The 27,856-nt window shown below is 39.3% G+C and overlaps 1 protein-coding gene across 1 annotated transcript in view; it reads left to right on the top strand.

Moving 5' to 3' along the window:
• The window catches only part of CDH11 (cadherin 11), a 190,276-nt gene that overhangs the window by 150,246 nt on the left and 12,174 nt on the right, over positions 1-27,856 (top strand). Inside the window, exons 8-10 of the mRNA XM_053699571.1 lie at positions 1,661-1,797; positions 3,625-3,746; positions 11,512-11,632. Coding sequence (XP_053555546.1) covers positions 1,661-1,797; positions 3,625-3,746; positions 11,512-11,632 — 380 coding nt within the window. The remainder of the gene's footprint in view (positions 1-1,660; positions 1,798-3,624; positions 3,747-11,511; positions 11,633-27,856) is intronic.

Here is a 27,856-nt window from a genome sequence, read left to right as displayed (position 1 = left end):
TATTGGTCACTGATTTGTTTTTGTTTTGTTTTTGAATGTCAGAAATGTATATTTGTGAATGTTGAGATGTTATATTGGTTTCACTGGTAAAAATAAATAATTGAAATGGGTATATATTTGTTTTTTGTTAAGTTGCCTAATAATTATGCACAGTAATAGTCACCTGCACACACAGATATCCCCCTAAAATAGCTATAACTAAAAACAAACTAAAAACTACTTCCAAAACTATTCAGCTTTGATATTAATGAGTTTTTTGGGTTCATTGAGAACATGGTTGTTGTTCAATAATAAAATTAATCCTCGAAAATACAACTTGCCTAATAATTCTGCACTCCCTGTATGTACCCAGTAACCAATGTATTAAGTCATCAAAGAGACATCAGGAATGCAATATATTAAGAGAAGATTAGATATTTGTAGTTTGGAAATGAGAAGCTGAATAGTGGGGTGCAAATATCTATTTATTTACACAATACAAAAATATTTGAAATGAGGAATTTAATTTTGAGCAAAAAACCTTAATTAAAGGAACACTGAGCAAAACATAGCTGTTGGTGCTCACTGACTATATCTTGATCAACTTTGGCAATGCATTGTGGTACAATTGTGTATTTAACTCATTTTGCAGGGGTTAAACACAAAATTACTAGCATGCATTCATATAATAAAAAAATGCTCAAACAAATTACAATTACTTAGCTTACATTTAAAATACCCCTTTCATATATTATTTTAATATAATCTATTTGAATTAATTTAACCTTTTTTTGTGCCAATGATTGTCTGCTAACCTTATTAGACATAAAATATCCGCTTTTTAGATGCAGACTACTTTTACAGGAAGTGGTAAATATTCCACCCCATACAAATTTATTGAACCAAATGTTATTTTTTTAATTTATTTTTTTGTATAGAAATACAAATAATGTAGCAGACCTGTTCTATCTAAAGCTGTGACTAATGATGCTGACATATTTTAAGGGTTATCTCTCTCACCCACTCTCTTCCGTTCGCATTGCTCATTGCTCTCTCCTCAGTTTATCATCCCACTTTCCTTTCCCACTACAGGGAATGAAAGATAAAACAACCCATCGCCTGACCAGCTGTTGAAAATCGCTGCCATAGTGCATATTTATCAACAAATGTAAAACATAACTTCATATACTGCTTCCACTGATAGACAACGTCTCATCATTTTTAAGTCTAAGTTACCTTACATCACCTTATATACACCTGACTGATAATAAAAAAAAAAACACTAACCAAGACAAGCCAGCGTTACAAACTTCCAGAAATCTGAAGCAGAAGATCATCTTTATTAATATTGCATATCATTTGAGAGGCAACCTCTACTACAACAGCCTTTCATTGACTTCTCTGTGGGCTTTTTTTATGTTTGGCATTGCAATTTTTTTTTTTCATTAATAGCAATGAAAGAAGATCCTGATGTAGCAAAATGCTCCCTACATGCAAACATGAATAAATGATGAAGCTAAATTTCCTTTTAAAAGTTGTTTGATAGATTCCATTAATATTCTCATTTTGCCATGCACACTGCTGGGAAACTACTTTCAAATGAATCTTTAATATCTTACACTTGAGCATCAGGCTGCTTAGTAATTCTCTTGTCTAATTACTCTGCGATCATCCTCTTTAGGTATTCAATCGATCGCCACACTGACCTTGACAGATATTTCAGCATCAACCCAGAGGATGGTATTATCAAAACCACGAAAGCTTTAGATAGAGAGGAAAATGCTTGGCACAATATCACCATTGTAGCAGCTGAAGCTCGTAAGTATTCCCAAGATGCTGTGAATTCATTACGTTATACTGATTCATAAGCAAAGAAAATAGTACAAGCAACATTGATTATCATTAAATTGTTCTGGTATTCTCTAATCCTAACACGTTAGAGCACATTAGAAAAACCATTTCAGGCACTTGAAAAAAATTACATTTTATATCTATCAATTTGCTATCTATAAATGCTGGAATTCTAAATTGGATGCAAGGCAACCAAAACTTTCCTTGTTAAGATGCTACACAAATAAATGGTAAATGTTAATGCTACATCAATATTATGTTAGTGTGTGTATAAGAATGCCATGGTTGTCATATTAGGTGATTTATACATAAAAGAATAATTGTTGAAGAATAACATAATGTTACAATATAATATTACAATATATATTATTGAAGTTAATAGATTATGAGTCAGATTGCAAGTGGAGCAGCAGTTTGCACTCTTGTTCGGGCGTTAAAACTGCTAGAAGTATTTTTTTGCGCTTGGATATTTGCGCTTTTATCATAAGTTAAAAGAAAAACGTTTGTGCTCTTGAGAATGCAAAATCTCATTCCCCCAATAGACTTCAATGGAGCCGAAAAAGTTTGGAAAAAAAACTTTAACACCCACAAGTTGCACTTATTGCGGCTATTTAAAAGCGCAACATAATAAGATAATTTTGCATATTTCATAATCCAATGTTCTGCACATAGCAGAATATGTTTTATTTATCCTTTTTTTAATATATATATATTTGAATATATATATATATAATTAATTTTTGCACAAATATATATCTATACCCAAAATATACATGATTATATATAGGTATAGATATATACAGATATAATATATCTGTTTAAAAATACATAAGAACATGTTCTGCTATGTGCATAACATTGGAATGTGAACTATTTACAGTAAATACACAGTAAAACACTTTTTTTAAATATGAATATTGCATAAGTATGATTTTTTTTATGTTTTCATCTACTTGACTGACAGACGAAGATAGATAGCTAGATAGATAGATAGATAGATAGATAGATAGATAGATAGATAGAGAGATGATTGATTGATAGATAGATAGATAATAGATAGACTTGTGCAGCCAAGAACATTTCATTTTGGACAACAATTTAATAACAAATACTCAGGGAAATTGATTTCCCTGTATATTTGTTGGCTGCACTATTTGGTATTCGTTTTGTTTAAAACTAAAAAATACTGAATTTTAGTTAAACATTTACATTTGCTGTCATTAAAGTGAATGTAAATGTTTAAAGCTAGAGGTGAAAAAGTTAACCTGTTGCTTTACACTTACCTGATCCTCTTCATGCCAGAGTGCGGGCCGCTCTAACAGCAGGCTTAATACGCTCGGCTCCCAGGACGTGCACTTCTCTGGCAACAAGAGGATCAGGTTAGCGCACAAGGAATTAACTATTCAATTTTTTTTTTACAGAAAACAAATGAATTTGCTATCTTTAATTTTCGTTGGTGTTTTCATGCAGATATTTGTTTAGTCAAAATGAAATGAACATCCATTTTTCGAATGTGTATTTGTAACAAAACAAATGCACATCTCTGATAGATAGCTAGATGATAGATGATAAATATAGAAAGATAGATAGATAGATAGATAGATAGATAGATAGAGATGGATAAAGGAAAAGGATGGCTTGATAAACTGGATAAACTTAATTGTACATTAAAACAAAGTCTAGTACGGAACAGTTTTTCAATATTTTTTACTTGGCATAATAAAATGAAAGTGCTTTGTTATTCCTATTGTCATATAAAGCACAAGAATTATGTTTGTCCCTATTTGCTTTTAGATAACCGTATGCATGAAGCTAGAGTTCCAGTGGCAATCAAAATTTTGGATAAGAATGACAATGCTCCAGAGTTTGCAGAACCTTACGAAGCTTTTATTTGTGAAAATGCCCCGATTAATCAGGTACTTTTACTGCACAAAACTATGTATGCTTGTTTGATTGGGCATCAATAGTTTTCTTTTTGTTTTTTGAAAAACACTTCCAATCATTTTCATTTCTATACATACCATAAAGTTCACTATTATTTAATCTTATAAAATATTAAACTGGAATGAATATTAAGTATTGAACATAGAGTAAACAAGTACAAGTGGTGGAAAAAAAGATCCACAATAAAAATATTATGTTTAAGCATCTAAATTAAAAAATATATATGTTTAAACATTTTTTGTATTAGTAAAATAAAAATAAAAAACTCCCAAACATATAAATTTAAATTCATACACTTATTAAATTACGTAATACATGACTTAGAATAGTTTTTTTTAATGTTTACTTGACATACTTGAAAACGAGAGAAATCTCAATGTATTGAACGACTTTGTGCCCCAGGTATTTTGATTTTGTTTTCCCCCACAGAGATCTAGCAATTGGGTCTCCAACTTTCATTATTAAATGTTGAGTTTGTTAAAGACACACATTGATCCCCTGACTTCAAGGTAATAAGTACATTTGTGAGAAGAAGATACAAACTGAAATTAAGTCTCATTTAGTTATTAAGCCTTTTGTAGGTTTCTAGGTTGACTCGTTTATATTCATAAATAACCACTTACACCCTTAAGAATGTAAAGATGATTTGTCCAGTTCTGTGCATTTTTTTAATAAAAATATAATAATAAAAAAAATAGTACAACAAAACAGGGAGTTTAATTTAATACAAATATAATCCACTTGTACATACTCTATGTGGTACTACGTTTATTTTTTGTATGGACTAAATACCAAACATTACTGACCAGTATAAAAAAATAAAAAAAATAATAAAAACATAATTTATGCTTACCTGATAAATTTATTTCTCTTGTAGTGTATCCAGTCCACGGATCATCCATTACTTGTGGGATATTCTCCTTCCCAACAGGAAGTTGCAAAAGGATCACCCACAGCAGAGCTGTTATATAGCTCCTCCCCTAACTGCCATATCCAGTCATTCGACCGAAACTAGCAGAGAAAGGAGAAACCATAGGGTGCAGTGGTGACTGTAGTTTAATTAAAATTTAGACCTGCCTTAAAAGGACAGGGCGGGCCGTGGACTGGATACACTACAAGAGAAATAAATTTATCAGGTAAGCATAAATTATGTTTTCTCTTGTTAAGTGTATCCAGTCCACGGATCATCCATTACTTGTGGGATACCAATACCAAAGCTAAAGTACACGGATGATGGGAGGGACAAGGCAGGTACTTAAACGGAAGGGACCACTGCCTGTAGAACCTTTCTCCCAAAAATAGCCTCCGAAGAAGCAAAAATATCAAATTTGTAAAATTTTGAAAAGGTATGAAGCGAAGACCAAGTCGCCGCTTTGCAAATCTTTTCAACAGAAGCCTCATTTTTAAAGGCCCAGGTAGAAGCCACAGCTCTAGTAGAATGAGCTGTAATTCTTTCAGGGGGCTGCTGTCCAGCAGTCTCGTAAGCTAAGCGTATTATGCTCCGAAGCCAAAAAGAAAGAGAGGTTGCCGAAGCCTTTTGACCTCTCCTCTGTCCAGAGTAAATGACAAACAGGGAAGATGTTTTTAGACGAAACTCCTTAGTCGCTTGTAAGTAAAACTTTAAAGCACGGACTACGTCTAGATTATGTAACAGACGTTCCTTCTTTGAAGAAGGATTAGGACACAATGATGGAACAACAATCTCTTGATTGATATTCTTGTTAGAAACTACCTTAGGTAAAAACCCAGGTTTTGTACGCAGAACTACTTTATCTGTATGGAAAATCAGATAAGGAGAATCACATTGTAAGGCCGATAACTCAGAGACTCTACGAGCCGAGGAAATAGCCATCAAAAACAGAACTTTCCAAGATAAAAGTTTGACATCAATGGAATGAAGGAGTTCAAACGGAACTCCTTGAAGAACTTTAAGAACCAAGTTTAAGCTCCATGGGGGAGCAACAGGTTTAAACACAGGCTTAATTCTAACCAAAGCCTGACAAAATGCCTGAACGTCTGGAACCTCTGCCAGACGCTTGTGCAAAAGAATAGACAGAGCAGAAATCTGTCCCTTTAAAGAACTAGCTGATAGTCCTTTTTCCAAACCCTCTTGGAGAAAAGACAATATCCTAGGAATCCTAACCTTACCGCATGAGTAATTCTTGGATTCACACCAATAAAGATATTTGCGCCATATCTTATGGTATATTTTCCTGGTGACAGGCTTTCGTGCCTGTATTAAGGTATCAATGACTGACTCTGAGAAGCCACTCTTTGATAATATCAAGCGTTCAATCTCCAGGCAGTCAGCCTCAGAGAAATTAGATTTGGATGATTGAATGGACCTTGTATTAGAAGGTCCTGTCTCAAAGGCAGAGTCCAAGGTGGAAAGGATGACATGTCCACTAGGTCTGCATACCAGGTCCTGCGTGGCCACGCAGGCGCTATCAAGATCACCAATGCTCTCTCCTGTTTGATTTTGGCAATCAGTCGAGGGAGCAGAGGAAATGGTGGAAACACATAAGCCAGGTTGAAGAACCAAGGTGCTGCTAGAGCATCTATCAGTGTCGCTTCTGGGTCCCTGGACCTGGATCCATAACAAGGAAGCTTGGCATTCTGCCGAGACGCCATGAGATCCAGTTCTGGTTTGCCCCAACGATGAACCAATTGAGCAAACACCTCCGGATGGAGTTCCCACTCCCCCGGATGAAAAGTCTGACGACTTAGAAAATCCGCCCCCCAGTTCTCTACACCTGGGATATGGATCGCTGATAGGTGGCAGGAGTGAGTCTCTGCCCAGCGAATTATCTTGGATACTTCTAACATCGCTAGGGAGCTTCTGGTCCCCCCTTGATGATTGATGTAAGCCACAGTTGTGATGTTGTCCGACTGAAATCTGATGAACCTCAGTGTTGCTAACTGAGGCCAAGCTAGAAGAGCATTGAATATTGCTCTTAACTCCAGAATATTTATTGGGAGGAGTTTCTCCTCCTGAGTCCACGATCAGGGAATTCCAGACTGCACCCAAACCTAGAAGACTGGCATCTGTTGTTACAATTGTCCAATCTGGCCTGTGAAAGGTCATACCCTTGGACAGATGGACCCGAGATAGCCACCAGAGAAGAGAATCTCTCGTCTCTTGATCCAGATTTAGTAGAGGGGACAAATCTGTGTAATCCCCATTCCACTGACTTAGCACGCATAATTGCAGCGGTCTGAGATGTAGGCGCCCAAATGGCACTATGTCCATCACCGCTACCATTAAGCTGATCACTTCCATGCACTGAGCCACTGATGGGCGTGGAATGGAATGAAGAACACGGCAGGAATTTAGAAGCTTTGATAACCTGGACTCCGTCAGGTAAATTTTCATTTCTACAGAATCTATCAGAGTTCCTAGGAAGGACACTCTTGTGAGGGGTGATAGAGAACTCTTTACCTCATTCACTTTCCACCCATGCAACCTCAGAAATGCCAATACTATGTGCGTATGAGATTTGGCAATTTGGAAATTTGACGCCTGTATCAGGATGTCGTCTAGATAAGGGGCCACTGATATGCCCCGTGGTCTTAGGACCGCCAGAAGGGACCCCAGAACCTTTGTAAAAATTCTTGGGGCTGTAGCTAACCCGAAGGGAAGAGCCCCAAACTGGTAATGCCTGTCTAGAAAGGCAAACCTTAGGAACCGATGATGGTCTTTGTGAATCAGTATGTGAAGGTAAGCATCCTTCAAATCCACTGTGGTCATGAACTGACCCTCCTGGATCATAGGTAGGATGGTCCGAATAGTTTCCATTTTGAATGATGGAACTCTGAGGAACTTGTTTAAGATCTTTAGATCCAAAATTGGTCTGAAGGTTCCCTCTTTTTTGGGAACTACAAACAGATTTGAATAAAATCCCTGTCCCTGTTCTGTCTGTGGAACTGGATGGATCACTCCCATTACTAGGAGGTCTTGCAAACAGCGTAAGAATGCCTCTTTCTTTATCTGGTTTACAGATAACCTCGAAAGGTGAAATCTCCCTTGTGAGTGGGAAGCTTTGAAGTCCAGAAGATATCCCTGAGATATGATCTCCAACGCCCAGGGATCCTGAACATCTCTTGCCCACGCCTGGGCGAAGAGAGAAAGTCTGCCCCCTACTAGATCCGTTACCGGATAGGGGGTCGTTCCTTCTTGCTGTTTTAGAGGCAGCAGCAGGCTTTCTGGCCTGCTTGCCTTTGTTCCAAGCCTGATTAGATTTCCAGGCCGGCTTGGATTGAGCAAAAGTTCCCTCTTGTTTTGAAGCAGAGGAAGTTGATGCTGCACTTGCCTTGTAGTTTCGAAAGGTACGAAAATTAGACTGCTTGGCCCTTGATTTGGCCCTGTCCTGAGGAAGGGTGTGACCCTTTCCTCCAGTAATGTCAGCAATAATTTCCTTCAAACCAGGCCCGAATAGGGTCTGCTCCTTGAAAGGAATGTTAAGTAATTTAGACTTTGAAGTCACGTCAGCTGACCAGGATTTAAGCCATAGCGCCCTACGCGCCTGGATGGCGAATCCAGAATTCTTAGCCGTTAGTTTAGTCAAATGAACAATGGCATCAGAAACAAAAGAATTAGCTAGCTTAATTGTTCTATGCTTGTCAAGTATTTCAGTCAATGGAGTAGCTGTCTGAAAGGCCTCTTCCAGAGACTCAAACCAGAACGCCGCAGCAGCAGTGACAGGTGCAATGCATGCAAGGGGCTGCAGGATAAAACCTTGTTGAATAAACATTTTCTTAAGGTAACCTTCTAATTTTTTATCCATTGGATCTGAAAAAGCACAACTGTCCTCGACAGGGATAGTGGTACACTTTGCTAAAGTAGAAACTGCTCCCTCCACCTTAGGGACCGTCTGCCATAGGTCCTGTGTGGTGGCGTCTATTGAAAACATCTTTCTAAAAATGGGAGGGGGGAAAACGGCACACTGGGTCTGTCCCACTCCTTATTAATAATTTTTGTAAACCTTTTAGGTATAGGAAAAAAGTCAGTACACACCGGCACTGCATAGTATTTATCCAGTCTACACAATTTCTCTGGCACTGCAATTGTGTCACAGTCATTCAGAGCAGCTAAAACCTCTCCAAGCAACACCCGGAGGTTCTCAAGCTTAAATTTAAAAGTAGACATATCTGAATCAGGTTTCCCCGAGTCAGAGACGTCACCCACAGACTGAAGCTCTCCTTCCTCAGCTTCTGCATATTGTGATGCAGTATCAGACATGGGCCTTAAAACATCCGCGCGCTCTGTATTATGTCTAACCCCAGAGCTATCGCGCTTGCCTCTATATTCAGGCAGTCTGGCTAATAGCGCTGACAGGGTATTATCCATGATCGCCGCCATGTCTTGTAAAGTAATTGCTATGGGCGTCTTTGATGTACTTGGCGCCATTTTAGCGTGAGTCCCTTGAGCGGGAGTCAAAGGATCTGACACGTGGGGAGAGTTAGTCGGCATAACTTCCCCCTTGTCAGAATCCTCTGGTGATAATTCTTTTAAAGATAACAGCTGATCTTTATTGTTTAAAGTGAAATCAATACATTTAGTACACATTCTCCTATGGGGTTCCACCATGGCTTTTAAACATAATGAACAAGGAGTTTCCTCTATGTCAGACATGTTTATACAGACTAGCAATGAGACTAGCAAGCTTGGAAAACACTTTAAATCAAGTTAACAAGCAATATAAAAAAAAACGTTACTGTGCCTTTAAGAGAAACAAATTTTGCCAAAATTTGAAATAACAGTGAAAAAAGGCAGTTAAACTAACAAAATTTTTACAGTGTATGTAACAAGTTAGCAGAGCATTGCACCCACTTGCAAATGGATGATTAACCCCTTAATACAAAAAACAGATTAACAAAACGAAAAATATGTTTTTTAAAAAGTCATAACAACTGCCACAGCTCCTACTTTTGAAGCCTTTTGAGCCCTTCAGAGATGTCCTATAGCATGCAGGGCACTGCTGAGGGAAGCTGAATGTCACAGTTTGTAATTTTAACTGCACCAACTGTAACTTTTATACTATAACAGTGGAAAGCCTCAGGCAAAAATAAAGCCAGCCATGTGGAAAAAACTAGGCCCCAATAAGTTTTATCACCAAAGCATATATAAAAACGATTAAACATGCCAGCAAACGTTTTATATTGCACATTAATCAGAGTATATACCTCTGATAGCAAGCCTGATACTAGTCGCTATTAAATCACTGTATTTAGGCTTTAACTTACATTAATCCGGTATCAGCAGCATTTTCTAGCAAATTCCATCCCTAGAAAAACTTAACTGCACATACCTTATTGCAGGATACCCTGCACGCCATTCTCCCTCTGAAGTTACCTCACTCCTCAGACATATGTGAGAATAGCAGTGGATCTTAGTTACTTCTGCTAAGATCATAGAAAAACGCAGGCAGATTCTTCTTCTAAATGCTGCCTGAGATAAAATAGTACACTCCGGTACCATTTAAAAACAATAAACTTTTGATTGAAGAAAAAACTAACTATATTTTACCACTTTCCTCTTACTACCTCCAGCTATGTTGAGAGCTTGCAAGAGAATGACTGGATATGGCAGTTAGGGGAGGAGCTATATAACAGCTCTGCTGTGGGTGATCCTCTTGCAACTTCCTGTTGGGAAGGAGAATATCCCACAAGTAATGGATGATCCGTGGACTGGATACACTTAACAAGAGAAAAAGTAATATAAAAAAGTAATAAAAAAAAATCTAAATTCTCTGAATGATTTTATTATAAAGTTTAAATGCTGCATGTTTTTAGTTTCAATGAGTTGCTCCCTGTCCATACCCAGAGTGCAAATGCTCTACTATCCCACAAAACAACTAATATTGCTACCATCTCTAAGTATGAATCCTTTGTTTATCGGCTTTAGCTCAGATACTCAAAACTTGTTAGAAAAACATGTGTCTCTTATGACATTATGGATGTTGACATGCGACTATGAAAATAAGTATGTAATAAATATAAAAACAGTATAGGGTCCTGTTTACAAATCTAAAAAACCCTGTAGAAGGGATTATTAAAGCTAACAAGACCTTATAACCTTCTCTTCTCATTCTCAAGTCTATGGTGTATGTCAAGTGAGCCCAAAAGGTACACCAAGATCTACCTGTTGACCCTTAAGTGATTACTAGTAGATCACAATATTGTTGTGTGGTTTCCCATCTTCCTCACAGCCAACAGTAAGGGCTAAAAATGAAAAGAAATGTAAAAATGTGTTTTGTAAAACTATATTCCACACTACGACTGTGGTCTCAGGATAATTTTACACAGGGATATTAGTCCCTGTGGTAAATGAAGATCATTTTTTTTTGTGCAAGCTCAAATGTTCATATGTTTAACAGATGCATGAGTAGTTCACAACAACAAAGGTCACGAAAAGTAAAGCCTCTCTCACTAAAGTATTGACACCCCTGGCGTATGTCGTCACATACTTTACTAACTGTAATATTCAAGACAAGATACATTTTATAGTCATCCTTAAATAACTTTGATGACATCAGTAATTCACTGACATAACCACACATAGATGCTTAGAATCATATTAAAATAAGTTTTGGGCTAAAAGATCATGCAAATTAGCCAGTTGGAATTGATTGGAAGATGAAGCAGAACAATAATGTAAATGATACTGGACTGTAGGTTCATTGTATGGAGAAAGATGCACCAATAAAGCAACTGACAAAAAACACCTTTTGTTTGCAGCATTTTCTGACAATAACTGCTATAGACAAAGACGATACAGCCAATGGACCAAGATTTTTCTTCAGTTTTCCACTTGAAAATGGTCATTCAAATCCAAATTTTACCATAAGAGACAACCGAGGTTTGTATTGTACGGTTATTTACCCTAACTATGCTATCTACCTAAAGCAGCTATAAACATTTAGTTTAAATTAATTGCATAGCAAGTTATAGCTAATTATGCAAACCAAGAAGCTCAGAAAATATTTTTAATAAAATTAATTCATAGCATACAGCTAATGTTCATTCAATGCATTTAGAGAACAAAACAACCTGTAAGCAATTCAGTATATTGTGAATGTTGCTTCCAATATTTTGAATTGTAATTTAAAACTTTATGTATAATGGTAGAAAAACACTTACCATCAGCCAATCACAAATACATATACATATATTCTGTTAATTCTTGCACATGCTCAGTATGAGCTGATGACTCAAAAAGTGTAAATATAAAAAGATTGTGCACTTTTTGTTAAGGAAGTAAAATGGAAAGTTGTTTAAAACTGCTGCTCTACCTGAATCATTTCTTTTCTTCTTTAAACGAAACCCCACATTTTCCTGTCACGATTCAGATTCAAATATCTTTTTAAACACCTTTCCAATTTACTTCTATTATTAAATGTCTCTCAGCTAGATTACGAGTTTGGCGTTATGAGTGAAAAAGCAGCGTTATGTTTCATAATGCTGCTTTTTCCCTAACGCTGCTATTACAAGTCTTGTAGGTATAGGTGTACTGCACACCTTTTTGGCCATCACACAATGTCAGTACCGCACTTTTTAAAAGTCCTTTTTCAATGGGACTCCCATAGCGCCGGTATTACGAGTTTGCTTGGGAGGCCAAAAAGTGAACGGTAGACCCTATACTGACAAGATCTGTACCGCCATCTAAAGTCAGTAGTTATGAGTTTTACGTTACAACGCTGTAGCATAAAACTCATAACTAAAGTGTTAAAAAGTACACTAACACCCATAAACTACCTATTAACCTCTAAAGCGAGGCCCTCCCGTATCTCAAACACTATAAAAAATTAATTAACCACTAATCTGCTGCTCCGGACAATGCCTCCACTTAAAAAAATGTATTAACCCCTTTTCCGCCGCTCCCCTACATAGTTGCCACTATAATAAACCTATTAACCCCTAAACCGCCACCCTCCCGCATCGCAAACACTCTTTAAATATTATTAACCCCTAATCTGCCGTCCACCCACACCGCCGCTATAATAAACCTATTAAATCCTAAACCGCCGTCCTCCTGCATCACTACATAAATATATTAACCCCTATACCTAACCCTAACCATAACGTAACCCTAAGTCTAACCCTAACCCTAACACCCCCTAACTTAAATATAATTAAAATAAATTTAAATAAAACTTACAATTATTACCTAAATAACCTATTTAAAAACTAAATACATACTTACCTGTAAAATAGTTACTAACTATTTACTAACTACCTAGTTAAAATAAATACAAAGCTACCTGTAAAATAAAATCTAACCTGCCTTACACTAAAAACTAACATTACAATAAAATAAAAAAATTAAATTAATAAAATACAATTATCTAAATTACAAAAAAATAAACACTAAATTACACAAAATAAAAAACAAAAGTATCAAAAATAAAAATGAATTACTCCTAATCTAATAGCCCTATCAAAATAAAAAAGCCCCCCCCCAAAATAGAAAAAAACCCTAGCCTACACTAAACTCCCAAATAAATCAGCTCTTTTACCTCCCAACAGTAAAACCCACCACCCACACAACCAAACCCCCCAAATAAAAACTTATTTAAATAAACCTAAGATAACCATTGCCCTAAAAAGGTATTTGTATGGGCATTGCCCTTAAAAGGGCATCTAGCTCTTTTACATTGCCCAAAACCCTACTCTAATAATAAAACCCACACAATAAACCCTTAAAAAAACCTAACACTAACCCCCGACGATCCACTTACAGTTTTCGAAGACCGGGCATCCATCCTCATCCAGGCGGCAGAAAACTGGAAGTGGATCGTCTGGGGTTAGTGTTAGGTTTTTTTAAGGGTTTTATTGGGAGGGTTTTATTTTTAGACTAGGGTTTTGGGCAATGTAAAAGTATGTATTTAGTTTTAAATAGGTTATTTAGGGAATAATTATAAGTTTTATTTAGATTTATTTTAATTATATTTAAATTAGGGGGTGTTAGGGTTAGGGTTAGGTTCAGGGTTACGTTAGGGTTAGACTTATGCTTGGGTTAGGGTTACATTAGGGTTAGGTTTAGGGGTCAATATATTTATGTAGTGTTAGTGATGTGGGAGGCCAGAGGTTTAAAAACTTTAGTATAGTGGCGTCGACATTGGGGGCGGCAGATTAGGGGTTAAGAAGTGTATTTAGGTGGCAGCGATGTTAGGGACAGCAGATTAGGGGTTAATAACTGTAATGTAGGTGGCGGCAATGTTAAGGGTGGCAGATTAGGGGTTAGTAAGTGTATTTAGGGGCGGCAATGTTCGGGCCAGCAGATTAGGGGTTAATAACATTATGTAGGTGGAGGCGATGTTGGGGATGGCAGATTAGTGGTTAATAACATTATGTAGGTGGGGGCGATATCGGGGCGGCAGATTAGGGGTTAATAACATTATGTAGGTGGCGGCGATGTCTGGGGCGGCAGATAAGGGGTGTTTAGACGTTAGGTTTAAACATAACTTTTTCTTTCCCCATAGACATCATTAGGACTACGTTACGGAGCTTTTGTTTCCATGATCGCAGGTGTTAGGCTTTTTTTGTAGCCGACTCTCCCCATTGATGTCTATGGGAAAATCGTGCACGAGCACGTCAAAACACTGCTTGTATTTGGGAGAGGTATGGAGCTCAACGCCACCATATTGCCCGCACAAGCCGGGTTTTACAAAACCTGTAATAGCAGCGCTATAGTGAGGTGAAATACCGCCACTTTTTTGGAGGTCGTTAATTTCCCTATAGTGCTCAAAACTCGTAATCTATCTGTTTGTAACTTTTGCTGAAAAGCAGGGATGTAAGCTCAGGAGTGTGTACATGTCTGCAGCACTATTTGGCAGCAGTTTTGCAACAGTGTTATACATTTGCACTTTTTCCCGCCATGTAGTGCTCCAGACATATACAAGCTACCTAGGTATCTCTTCAACAAAGAATACCATGAGAACAAAGCCAATTTTACTAAAAAAAGAAAACTGGAAAGATTTTTTGTAAAATGACATTCAATGGCCTCTACTTATCAAAGTCTGGTGGACCTGATCCGACAGTGCGGATCAGGTCCGCCAGACCTCGCTGAATACGGAGAGCAATACGCTCTCCGTATTCAGCATTGCACCAGCAGCTCACAAGAGCTGCTGGTGCAACACCGCCCCCTTCAGAATCGCAGCCAACCGGCCGCCAGCAGGGGGTGTCAATCAACCAGATCGTACTTGATCGGGTTGAATTGCGACGATGTCTGTCTGCCTGCTCAGAGCAGGCGGATAGGGTTATGGAGCAGCGGTCTTTGGACGGGGCCTCAAGCTCTATCCGGAGCTTGATAAATAGGCCCCTTTGTCTGAATCACAAACGAAAAACAAAGTGGGTTTCATGTCTCTAAAGATTTTCTTAAAAGGACATGAACATTTTCATAATTCAGTTAGAGAATAAATTTTAAACAACATTCCAATTTACTTCTATTAGCTAATTTGCTTCATTGTTTAGATATCCTTTGTTGAAGAAATAGCAATGCACATGGGTCAGTCAATCACACTAGGCATCTATGTGCTGCCACCAATCAGCAGCTTTTTAAAAATGGATATCGAGAGAAAGACGTAAATTAGATAATAGAAGTAAATTGTAAAGTTTAAAATTGCATGCTCTTTGTAAATCAGGAAAGAAAAAAAAACGGATTTTAGGTCCCTTTAAACTAAAAAATGCATTTTACTTAGTTTACAGAAACAAATCTGTAAGCTGAAACAATCACATCTATTGAAAAAAATATTTCTTATTTTAAAGGGACATTAAACACTAAATAAATACTAGATACTTATGCATTGAAAGCAAAGAAATGAGAATAATATGCATGGTTTTTTTTTAAATACATTATTAGTTGCTTATGTATCTGAAGCATGTAAGTTTAATTTTTACTTTCCGATCCCTTTAAATTATCATCTTCTGCGCAATCTACGGAGCTTTGAACTTTTGACCTTACATTACTAGCTTGTTCTTAAATTTGCTCTATGGAATACATGTCACTCTACTGAAATAGTTTTGCTGAGTGTTCAATATAAAGGTTGAAAGGACTGTATGAACATTTTGTTGTTAGAGAGCTGCATAGGCAACCCTTGTAGTAATATGAATTTCACATTACTGCATTATTGTCACCTAGGTCCCCAAGCCCCAGATCTTTTTTTTTTTCTTTTTTTTTAGAGCTAGCAGTACCCCTCAGGGGAAGTTATTAGGGGGTGCTACGTATCCCCAATCATTGTTATAGCATTTAAATTCTCAAAGAAGTCAATATTCATAAATTTACACTGCCCTTTATTCAAACCATGGCATTAAGAGTAGGGCTGGGCAAATGTGTTGAAAGTACAATTTGTTTGGTGGAATGAATAGTCCTGTGGACAAACGAATGTTGATAAGGACAAAAAACATTTCAAATTAAACAAATGTTATTTCCGATTTTTTAATGTTACTTTCGTTTGTTCATAATGAGATTGAATATCCACATTCGAAATTGTGATTGTAGCTTTGGATTTAACAAATACTCTTAAGAAGTCCAATAGTTCATGTGAAAGGGAATTTAGTAAATATATACATAATAGATATAAATATTGTGATTCAAATTTTTCCAATTAAAATATTGCATAATTTGAATATTAAATTTAAAGATAGCATTAATATATATATATATTGATTCAAATATTTCTAATTCGTATATTACGTAATTAGAATAATAAATTTAAAGATAACATTCTTATTATTATCGGTTATCTGTAGAGTGCCAACAGATTCCGCAGCGCTAATTTCATTAGAAAATAATATGACATTAAACGAATGTTTGTTAGAATTTTGTACAAACATTCAAAATTCTAAACAAACGACCAAATGTGTTAAAAAAAAATAAAAAAATTTGTGACTGTTGCAAAACATTCACCCGTCCTTAATTGGTATGTTTTGAAATGTGTTTAAACCCTTGAAAGAGTATGAACACATGAGCAAATTTAAGTTTGGGACCCACAAGCACTACGGCTCAAGATGTTGAATGTGAATGAGTCAATCAAGATCAGCAGCGGACGCTAATTACGTGACATACTCTGCTTGGGAGCTTTAATGCTTGCTGCTTTTGAGCAAAACTTTACCAGTGTACTTAACCCTTTTGAAGGGTTTAACCACATAGGGCCAGATTACGAATGGCGCACTAACAGTTGTGGCAAAAGCGTTATTGGGTTTATTGCAGATGTTTGCGAGCGTTGAAAGTAGCGCACATATTACAAGTTGAAAGTAAACGTGATCACTGAAGGGCAATTGAATTTAACGTGCATTGGGATTGCACGACCTCAGAGCTCTGGTTAACTGTTATGCTTGACTAAAAAATGTCACAAAACACATCAAAATACATTTAAAAGTATAGTTACACTCATAATAACACTATCTAATAAAAAATATTAGAAAAAAATGCATACAAATATTATAAGGGCTCAAAGATATGAAGTCTCAGGTGTAGCATAGAGATACATACACATGCATGTCTAAATATGTATATGTATGTGTATGTATGTATATATACAGTGGGGCAAAAAGTATTTAGTTAGCCACCAATTGTGCAAGTTCTCCCACTTAAAGGGACATGACACCCACATTTTTTCTTTCATGATTTAGAAAGAGAATGCAATTTTAAACATCTTTCTAATTTACTTATATTATCTAATTTGTTTTATTCTCTTGATATTCTTTGCTGAAAAGCATATCTAGATATGCTCAGCAGCTGCTGATTGGTTGCTGCACATAGAAGCCTTGTGTGATTGGCTCACCATGTGCATTGCTTTTTCTTCAACTAAGGATATCTAAAAAATGAAGCAAAATAAATAATAGAAGTAAATTGTAATGTTGTTTAAATTTCTATTCTCTATCTAAAACTTGAAAGAAAGATTTTGGGTTTAGTGGCCCTTTAAGAAGATGAGAGAGGCCTGTAATTTTCATCATAGGTATACCTCAACTATGAAAGACAAAATGTGGAAGCAAATCCAGACAATCACATTGTCTGATTTGGAAATAATTTATTTGCAAATTATGGTGGAAAATAAGTATTTGTTCAATATCAAAAGTTCATCTCAATACTTTGTTATATATCCTTTGTTGGCAATGACAGAGGTCAAACGTTTTCTGTAAGTCTTCACAAGATTGTCACACACTGTTGCTGGTATGTTGGCCCATTCTTGCATGCAGATCTCCTCTAGAGCAGTGATGTGTTGGGGCTGTCGCTGGGCAACACAGACTTTCAACTCCCTCCAAAGATTTTCTATGGGGTTGAGATCTGGAGACTGGCTAGGTCACTCCAGGACCTTGAAATGCATCTTACAAAGCCACTCCTTCATTGCCCGGGCGGTGTGTTTGGGATCATTGTCATTCTGAAAGACCCAGCCACGTTTCATCTTCAATGCCCTTGCTGATGGAAGGAGGTTTGCACTCAAAATCTCACGATATATGGCCCAATTCATTCTTTCATGTACATGGATCAGTCGTCCTGTTCCCTTTGCAGAGAAACAGCCCCAAAGCATGATGTTGCCACCACCATGCTTCACTCAGCATTCTCTCTCCTCCAAACATGACAAGTTGTGTTTCTACCAAACAGTTCTACTTTGGTTTCATCTAACCATATGACATACTCCCAATCCGCTTCTGGATCATCCAAATGCTCTCTAGCATACTTCAGATGGGCCCGAACATGAACTGACTTAAGCAGAGGGACATGTCTGGCACTGCAGGATCTGAGTCCCTGGCGGCGTAATGTGTTACTGATGGTAGCCTTTACGTTACGTTGGTCCCAGCTCTCTGCAGGTCATTCACTAGGTCTCCCCGTGTGGCTCTGGGATGTTTGCTCACCGTTCTTGTGATCATTTTGACCCCACGGGGTGAGATCTTGTGTGGAGCCCCAGATCGAGGGAGATTATCAGTGGTCTTTTATGTCTTCCATTTTCTAATTTTTGCTCCCACAGTTTATTTCTTCACACCAAGCTGCTTGCCTATTGCAGATTCAGTCTTCCCAGCCTGATGCAGGTCTACAATTTTGTTTCTGGTGTCCTTCGACAGCTCTTTGGTCTTCACCATAGTGGAGTTTGGAGAGTGACTGTTTGAGGTTGTGGACAGGTGTCTTTTATACTGATAACAAGTTCAAACAGGTGCCATTAATACAGCTAATGAGTGGAGGACAGAGGAGCCTCTTAAAGAAGAAGATACAGGTCTGTGAGAGCCAGAAATCTTGCTTGTTTGTAGGTGACCAAATACATATTTTCCACCATAATATAAAAATAAATTCTTTCCATATCAGACAATGTGATTGTCTGGATTTGTTTCCTCATTTTGTCTCTTATAGTTGAGGTATACCTATGATGAAAATTACAGGCCTCTCTCATCTTCTTAAGTGGGAGAACTTGCACAATTGGTGACTGACTAAATACTTTTTTGCCCCACTATATAGATATATTTATATATATTATATATATATATATATATATATATATATATATATTTACAGACATTTATACAAGTATAAAAACATTAATACATATGTATACATAGATAGACATTGGTGTATTGTTTGTCCAAATGTTTTTATGTATTTATATATATATATATAAACACATAAATACATATGTACACACATATAGACTTATATTTAAGTGCATTGGAGCCCTTTGGAGTCAAGTAGATGAAAACATGTTGTGACGGATACCCCGACTGGGTAGCTCCGCCAAAAGGGTCCTGCTTCCTCCCTGATGACTGCAACTATGTAGCTGGCAAGTGACCACAGCCTGTAGCCACCCCTGATGCCCAACAGCACCAGTACTTAGGGTCCCACCCTGTGGCAGACTTCAGCTGCCCAGACTAGGTAGCTCTGCCAGAGGGTCCTTCCTCTGCCTGGAACAGGCTGCTATGTAGCCCAGGAAAGTGATTTTAGCAGGAGCCCACCCAAATAACTAGACATACTAGCATTCAGGTGAAGCAGGAACTGATTTTATTGAAAAACATACACTCCTTTTATACACACAGCTCATCTTGATAAGACAAAGGACAATCCCACAATTTTCCCACCATTCCCGCCCCTCCAGACGGACTGGCACCTCCATAGCAGCCACAGTCCCAGGACACAGGGGTGGCAGTTTCGGGGTGATCCCGGAGGAGCGGCAGCACTTCCAGGGTGTTATTTTAAAGCTCTCGGTCCCCAGATGCCACAGTCCAAAAATGGTCCGTTACTTGGGACCGGAGTTACAGTCCGTTGAAATTATTGGGGTTATGGGTGTCCAAAACCCCCGGTTCCCAAAGGAGCTCCCCTCCGATAATTCCCCCAGCTCTTGTCCTACCTAGGGGCTACCAATCCCCACAAGAGCAGATCTCTGGGGGAAAGGGCTGCTGGAGCGAACAGGGGTAAAGTTAGCGGGTGTCCTGCTGTCATGTGGCCGACCGGGAGTTCAAGGAGCCCGGCTAGCCTGAGAGGGGTTAGGCAGGTGTCCGTTGTGAGGCAGCCGACCGGGAGTTCCAGGAGCCTGACCAGCCTAGGAGGGTTTTCCCATTCATGTACCAGCTCTTCTCTTAATATAAAAAACAAGCCAACAAAAAGCAAACAAAAAGCTTCCAGAGATTGTGGTTGTTCTGAGGAGCCCAAAACCACTGAGAAACAACAGGTGTAAGGTTGTAGGGGGTAGGGGTTTAACCCTTGCAGTCCGGAATCCATGACATTTCCCCCCCTCCAGTTCAGCAGACCCGGCCAGACCCTTAACGGATTGGCCTGGGGCTGTCTGACGGTTTCCCTCCACTTCTCAGTTGCTGGGAGAGGTTATCCCATCTCTCCTGAGCTTGGGGCATACTAGGGGGTTTCTGCTGGCGTTTATACCTTGGGCACAAGGATAGTCACATAATGCAATGTCCCAAACAAGTTTACTAAGGCCGGCTCCCAAACAATTGCTGTCCCACAAGTTCCAGTGTCCTTAAGTTCCATGACCACACTGCCTCTCTCTGTGACACTCTGTTTAGTACCGGCTGACCCACCCACAAACAAAGCCAGTGCCGGTTTCCTGGCTGTATCCCCACCTTTTGAGGTTGCTCCTTGGTGGGGCAGGCAAGACTCGGGTGCCCAAACTGGTGGCACCAAATGCAAGGGGGGTATCCAACAAAGCTATTGCTGGTTTCCCGGCTGTAGGTGGAAGTTGCTCCTTGGTGGGGCAGGCAAAACTCGCATGCCCATACTTGTGGCACCAACTGCATGAGCGGGTACCTCCCCTGTGAGAAATACTCCGGGATGAGAAAAGGGTAGAGACCCTGCCAAGCTACTGAGGGGAGAGTCCGTCTGACTCTTCTCCCGAGAAGATCTACTGCTGGGGAGGGAGGTATGCAACCTCCGCTCCATGGGAAACTGCTCTGCTGCTGTCTCCTCCCCTGGGAAGGGGTTCTGCTGCTGGGGAGAGTTATCAACATCCATCTCTCCCTGCAAGGGGTTCTGTGTAAGGGAAGGGAGGATGACTACCTCCACTCCCAAGGGATGGCTCTGCCGCTGGGTAGAGAGACCGACTGTCTCCTCTCCCGGCTCCTGGCTCTGCCACTGGGGAGAGAGACCGATTGTCTCCTCTCCCGGCTCTGCTGCTGTGGAGAGAGACCGACTGTCTCTTCTCCCAGAAGGGGTTCTGCATAAGGGGAAGGAGGACAACTACCTCCTCTCCCTAGGAATGGCTCTGCCACTGTGGAGAGAGACCGGTTGTCTCCTCTCCTTGTACCTGGTTCTGCCACTGGGGAGAGAGACCGACTGTCTCCTCTCCCGGGAAGGAGTTCTGCCGCTGGGGAGAGTTATCTGCATCCGTTTCTCCTTGCAAGGGGTTCTGTGTAAGGGGAGGGAGGACGACTACCTCTGCCCCCAGGGGATGACTCTGCTGCTGGGGAGAGAGACCGACTGTCTCCTCTCCCAGGAAGGGGTTCTGTGTAAGTGGAGGGAGGATGACTACCTCCACTCCCAGGGGATGACTCTGCAGCTGGGGAGAGAGACCAACTGTCTCCTCTCCCGGCTCCTGGCTCTGCTGCTGGGTAGAGAGACCAACTGTCTCCTCTCCCGGGAAGGGGTTCTGCTGCTGGGGAGAGTTATCGGCATCCGTTTCTCCCTGCAATGTGTTTTGTGTAAGGGGAGGGAGGACGACTACCTCCTCTCCCTGGTTTACCAGAGCTGCTGCAAGGGCTGGGCAGAGGCCGGCAGCTCTTTGCCTGTTGCCATCGCTTCTGCTAGGGTGGCCCCCTGGTCCAAGACTATAAGCTAGAAGCCAGACTGCTGATCAGGAGCCAGCAGCCCTAGTTCCCTTTTTCTTGGTTGCCCCTCCTCCATGGTCGAGCTCCATGAATCCCAAAGGGCTGCACCCCAGATCTGTATACCCTTGGCATGCTGCTCAGCTAGATCTAGCAGCCTCTTGTATATTTTGACCAGTGCCTCTTCCTGGTCAATTATAAAATCCAGATCGTCTAGCAGCCAGGTTTCCTCCAAGAGATCCAGCAGTTCCTCTTGGAGCCCAGGGATATCCTACAGACCCTGGTCAATCTCGCTCCCAAACTGTGGGTCCTCTGTCCTTTTTGTAAATAGCAATCCAGGGCCACCAAAGCCAAAGCCCTCTGTGGGGGAGCCATCCTCCAGCCATGACTGTGCTTGCATAGCGAGCCATTGGAGGGCCCGATAGCCATCCTCCACCCACATCTCTTGCTGGATCAGTCTGTGTAGAACAGATATCCATTCCTTCTTTGGCTGTTTTCCCAGAAAAGGCACTCTCAAGGTCCATCGAACCCGGAACTTCTGGTCATTTGTGGGGAGGACCTTTCCATCATCCCGCTCCTGTTGAAGAGCCTCCCCTCAGAGGTCTCGGATTGCAAGGTTCCTCATTTTAAAGCTCTCGGTCCCCAAATGCCACAGTCCAAACCTCAGCATGATTTGTTACTGGGGACCGGAGTTACAGTTCGTTGAAGTTATGGGGTTAGGGGTGTCCAAAACCCCCGGTTCCCAAAGGAGCTCCCCAAAATCCCCAAAAGAGCGGAGCTCTGGGGCAAAGGGCTGCTGGAGCGAACAGGGGTAAAGTTAGCGGGTGTCCTGCTGTCCTGTGGCCGACCGGGAGTTCAAGGAGCCCGGCCAGCCTGAGAGGGGTTAGGCGGGTGTCTGTTGTGAGGCAGCTGACTGGGATTTCCAGGAGCCTGGCCAGCCTAGGAGGGCTTTCCCGGTCATAGACCAGCTCTTCTCTTAATACAAAAACAAGCCAACAAAAAGCAAACAAAAAGCTTCCAGAGATTGTGGCTGCTCTGAGGAGCCTAAAACCACTGAGAAACAACAGGGGTGAGGTTGTAGGGGCATAATCCTTGCAGCCCGGTATCCGTGACACATGTAGAAACATATTTATGTAATATTCATATTTAATAAAGTGCTATACTGTGTGTGTACTGTAAATATTTCACATTCCAATGTTCTGCACATAGCAGAATATGTTCTATGCAGTTTTAAATAAATATTCTTATATATATATCTGTGTATATCTATACCTATATATAATTGTGTGTGTGTGTGTGTATATATATATATATATATATATATATATATATATATATATATATATATATATATATATATATATATATATCGTTAGTTAACAAGCACTCACTGGTCTTCAGTCATCTGTGATTAATAAATATTTATTTGTGACTTTTCGGGACAAAACACCGTCCCTTCTTCTTTTTGCTATTATATATATATACTGTATATATATATATTTTTTTTACTAAAATACCATCAAATATATTTAGAAATATGTATTTATTAATAAATAGAACATATTCTTCTATGTGAAGAACATTGGAATGTGAAATTTTAATATTTTCATGTTGGGTTAGCTCACTTGAGAAAATGCGATCAGGTTTGCATGCAAGTGGGATGTTTTTTTCACACTTTCCTTTCTTTGACTTCTTTGGGGCAATACGTTAACATAATTGTGATAGTCAAAGTTCGGCTTTTTGCGCAGCCCGTAATTGTGATATTCAAAGTTCGGCTGTTTGCGCAACTGGGCTCAATAACGCTAACATGACCTGAACTAGCAAGGTCAGCAGTTCTTTGCCCTGTTGCCATTGCTTCTGCTAGGGTGGCCCCCTGGTCCAAGACTATAAGCTAGAAGCCAGACTGCTGATCAGGATCCAGCAGCCCTGGTTCCCTTTTTCTTGGTTGCCCCTCCTCCATGGTTGAGCTCCATGAATCCCAAAGGGCTGCACCCTAGATCTGTATACCCTTGGCATGCTGCTCAACTAGATCTAGCAGCCTCTTGTATATTTTGACCAGTGCCTCTTCCTGGTCAATTATAAAATCCATATCGTCTAGCAACCAGGTTTCCTCCAAGAGATCCAGCAGTTCCTCTTGGAGCCCAGGGATATCCTACAGACCCTGGTCCATCTCGCTCCCAAACTGTGGGTCCTCTGTCCTTTTTGTAAATAGCAATCCAGGGCCACCGAAGCCAAAGCCCTCTGTGGGGGAGCCATCCTCCAGCCATGACTGTGCTTGCATAGCGAGCCATTGGAGGGCCCGATAGCCGTCCTCCACCCACATCTCTTGCTGGATCAGTCTGTGTAGAACAGATATCCAATCCTTCTTTGGCTGTTTTCCCAGAAAAGGCACTCTCAATGTCCACTGAACCCGGAACTTCTGGTCATTTGTGGGGAGGACCTTTCCATCATCCCGCTCCTGTTGAAGAGCCTCCCCTCAGAGGTCTCGGATTGCAAGGTTCCTCATTTTAAAGCTCTCGGTCACCAAATGCCACAGTCCAAACCTCAGCATGATTTGTTACTGGGGACCGGAGTTACAGTCCGTTGAAGTTATGGGGTTAGGGGTGTCCAAAACCCCCGGTTCCCAAAGGAGCTCCCCAAAATCCCCAAAAGAGCGGAGCTCTGGGGCAAAGGGCTGCTGGAGCGAACAGGGTTAAAGTTAGTGGTTGTCCTGCTGTCCTGTGGCCGACCGGGAGTTCAAGGAGCCTGGCCAGCCTGAGAGGGGTTAGGCGGGTGTCTGTTGTGAGGCAGCTGACTGGGAGTTCAGGAGCCTGGCCAGCCTAGGAGGGTTTTCCCGGTCATAGACCAGCTCTTCTCTTAATACAAAAACAAGCAAACAACACAAACGAAAAGCTTCCAGAGATTGTGGCTGCTCTGAGGAGCCTAAAACCACTGAGAAACAACAGGGGTGAGGTTGTAGGGGCTTAATCCTTGCAGCCCAGTATCTGTGACTGTGTGTGTACTGTAAATATTTCACATTCCAATGTTCTAAACATAGCAGAACATGTTCTAAGTAGTTTTAAATAAATATTCTTATATATATATATGTGTATATCTATACCTATATATAATTGTGTGTGTGTGTGTGTATATATATATATATATATATATATATATATATATATATATATATATATATATATATATATATATATATATATATAGTTAGTTAACAAGCACTCACTGGTCTTCAGTCATCTGTGATTAATAAATATTTATTTGTGACGTTTCGGGACAAAACACCGTCCCTTCTTCTTTTTGCTATTACAGTATATATATATACTGTATATATATTTTTTTTTTACTAAAATACCATCAAATATATTTAGAAATATGTATTTATTAATAAATAGAACATATTCTTCTATGTGAAGAACATTGGAATGTGAAATTTTAATATTTTCATGTTGGGTTAGCTCACTTGAGAAAATGCGATCAGGTTTGCATGCAAGTGGGATGTTTTTTTCACACTTTTCTTGCTTTATTGACTTCTTTGGGGCAATACGTTAACATAATTGTGATAGTCAAAGTTCGGCTTTTTGCGCAGCCCGTAATTGTGATATTCAAAGTTCGGCTGTTTGCGCAACTGGGCTCAATAACGCTAACATGACCTGAACTAGCAAATTAGAAGATAACATCTCTTGCATTATATTGTCCCTTTAAATAAGGATAGCCAGATAGATAGATAGATAGATAGATAGATAGATAGATAGATAGATAGATAGATAGATAGCAAATGAAGATTCCACAACTGGTATCACCCTTCATTCCTTATGTAGCTTTCTGGTAACCTTTTAGCGCCCATGTTCAATAATCAGTGCATATTACTATATTCCTTCCAAGACTTGCTATACTTTACTTAAATATTGCTACTCAGGTTCATGGAAATACATGTTTAATGCATTCATATTTAATTTGTAGCTTTTACTTATCTTAGAAAAAAAATTTCTATTGAAACATAGCGTTATTCACAATAGGCAGTTTTTAAAAACCACAATATATTTGGTTATTATTGGCCTCTAAAATGAATTTAGTTCCTAGTTTTCATTTAATAGAGCTCCTTTTTATCATGTTCAACAAGTAATTACATGGTGCAGTAATTAAAATGAAGCAATCATAGACCTACATGACTTTCAGTGGTCTCTTGTGTCACTGAGCCTTATATCTGAAGCCTTTTTTTGCATAAAAAATACCTCAGATACAGCTAGATTACAAGTGTTGCAGTACGGCTTTTAACGCTGAAAAAATGGCCATTCCAGCGATGTCGGGAGCGGCGGATTAGGGGTGTTTAGACTTGGGGTTTATGTTAGGGTGTTAGGTTTAAACTTTACTTTTTTTCCCCATAGGCATCAATGGGGTTGCGTTATGGAGATTTTTCATTCTGCACTTCAGGTGTTTTTTTTTCTAACACTCTCTCCCCATTGATGTCTATGAGGGAAAGCGTGCACGAGCACGTCAAATCGGCCCTTGGCTTTTGTGCGGCGTGGAGCTTAACACCACCATATCTCACGCACAAGGAGGCTTTCCAGTAACTCATAATGGCAGCGCTATGGAGAGTGAAATAACACAACATTTTTGGCGTTCGTTTTGCACCCTGTTTAGAGCAAAACTAATTAGATAAATCAGCTTGTGTGGAAGATCAGTCACTTTGTGAGCTCTATTCAAGTTCTTGCAGTATGTAAATAAATATATATTTATAATGGTTTGCCCTTCTATTGATTTGAAAATAAAAGTTTCACTCTCAGCTCTCAAATCAAATTATTTTATAAGGAGCAAAACTTTTCTGATGTTTTTATGTTACCCTAATATGAATTACCTTTAACATAGACTTGTTTTTATAATATGAGTACAAAATCTGTTACTAAAGGGACAGTATACAGCAATTTTCATATAACTGCATGTAATAGACACTACTATAAAGAAGAATATGCACAGATACTGATCTAAAAATCCAGTATAAAATCGTTTAAAAACTAACTTAGAAGCTCCAAGTTTAGCACTGTTGATGAGGTAGCCTGGGACACCCATTGAAAGGGGCTGGGTAAACAAAAAGAGCAGACACTCCCCTCTCCCCCTTCCCTGCATATGAAAAGACAGATAACATAAACAGGAGCCAGCAGGAGTCTGTAAACATGTGTATATATCTGGCACTGTGGGGCTTGGTTAGTAGTCTGAAAATCAGCACAATGTTCTTAAAAAATAAGTACAACTATACATTTTTATAAAAACTCTACCAGATGGGCTATATAAATAGATCATCTACAAAACATTTATGCAAAGAAAAATCTAGTGTACAATGTCCCTTTAAAAGGACAGTGTACTCTAATATTTTCTCCTTTTAAGCTGTTCCCTATTATCCATTTTATCTACTGGAGTGTATTAAATTGTTTACAAGTAACTCCTTTATTTTTATTTTTTAATTTAAAATAGCTGATTTTGCCTATTGTATCCCTGCCTACACTGAACATTTCTGAACTAAAGTTCTAGTGACAAAAACATAAAACAGTAAGGTCTAGGTAAAATGATTCTCCCAGTGGGGGGACTGTGGAAGAGAGGACCTAAAATGTTCATTGTCCATCTAAGTATTTTCCTTTGAGTAAACAGTAAAAAAGAAGATAAGGAGGACATTGTTTTAATAAGTAGACAGAGCGAGGTATTCTCTCCCTACAAGATCAGACTATTGTATTGAATTGTGGTTCCAGTTAGCAGAATCAGCTATTCCATATACAAAAATATACATAAAGGAACATTTTCCCATACATTTTATGCAACTGGTGTAACAATT

This window comes from Bombina bombina, chromosome 1 (assembly GCF_027579735.1).
Source record: "Bombina bombina isolate aBomBom1 chromosome 1, aBomBom1.pri, whole genome shotgun sequence".
NCBI classification, from domain to species: domain Eukaryota; kingdom Metazoa; phylum Chordata; class Amphibia; order Anura; family Bombinatoridae; genus Bombina; species Bombina bombina.
This window is presented reverse-complemented; position numbering and strand designations above follow the sequence as displayed.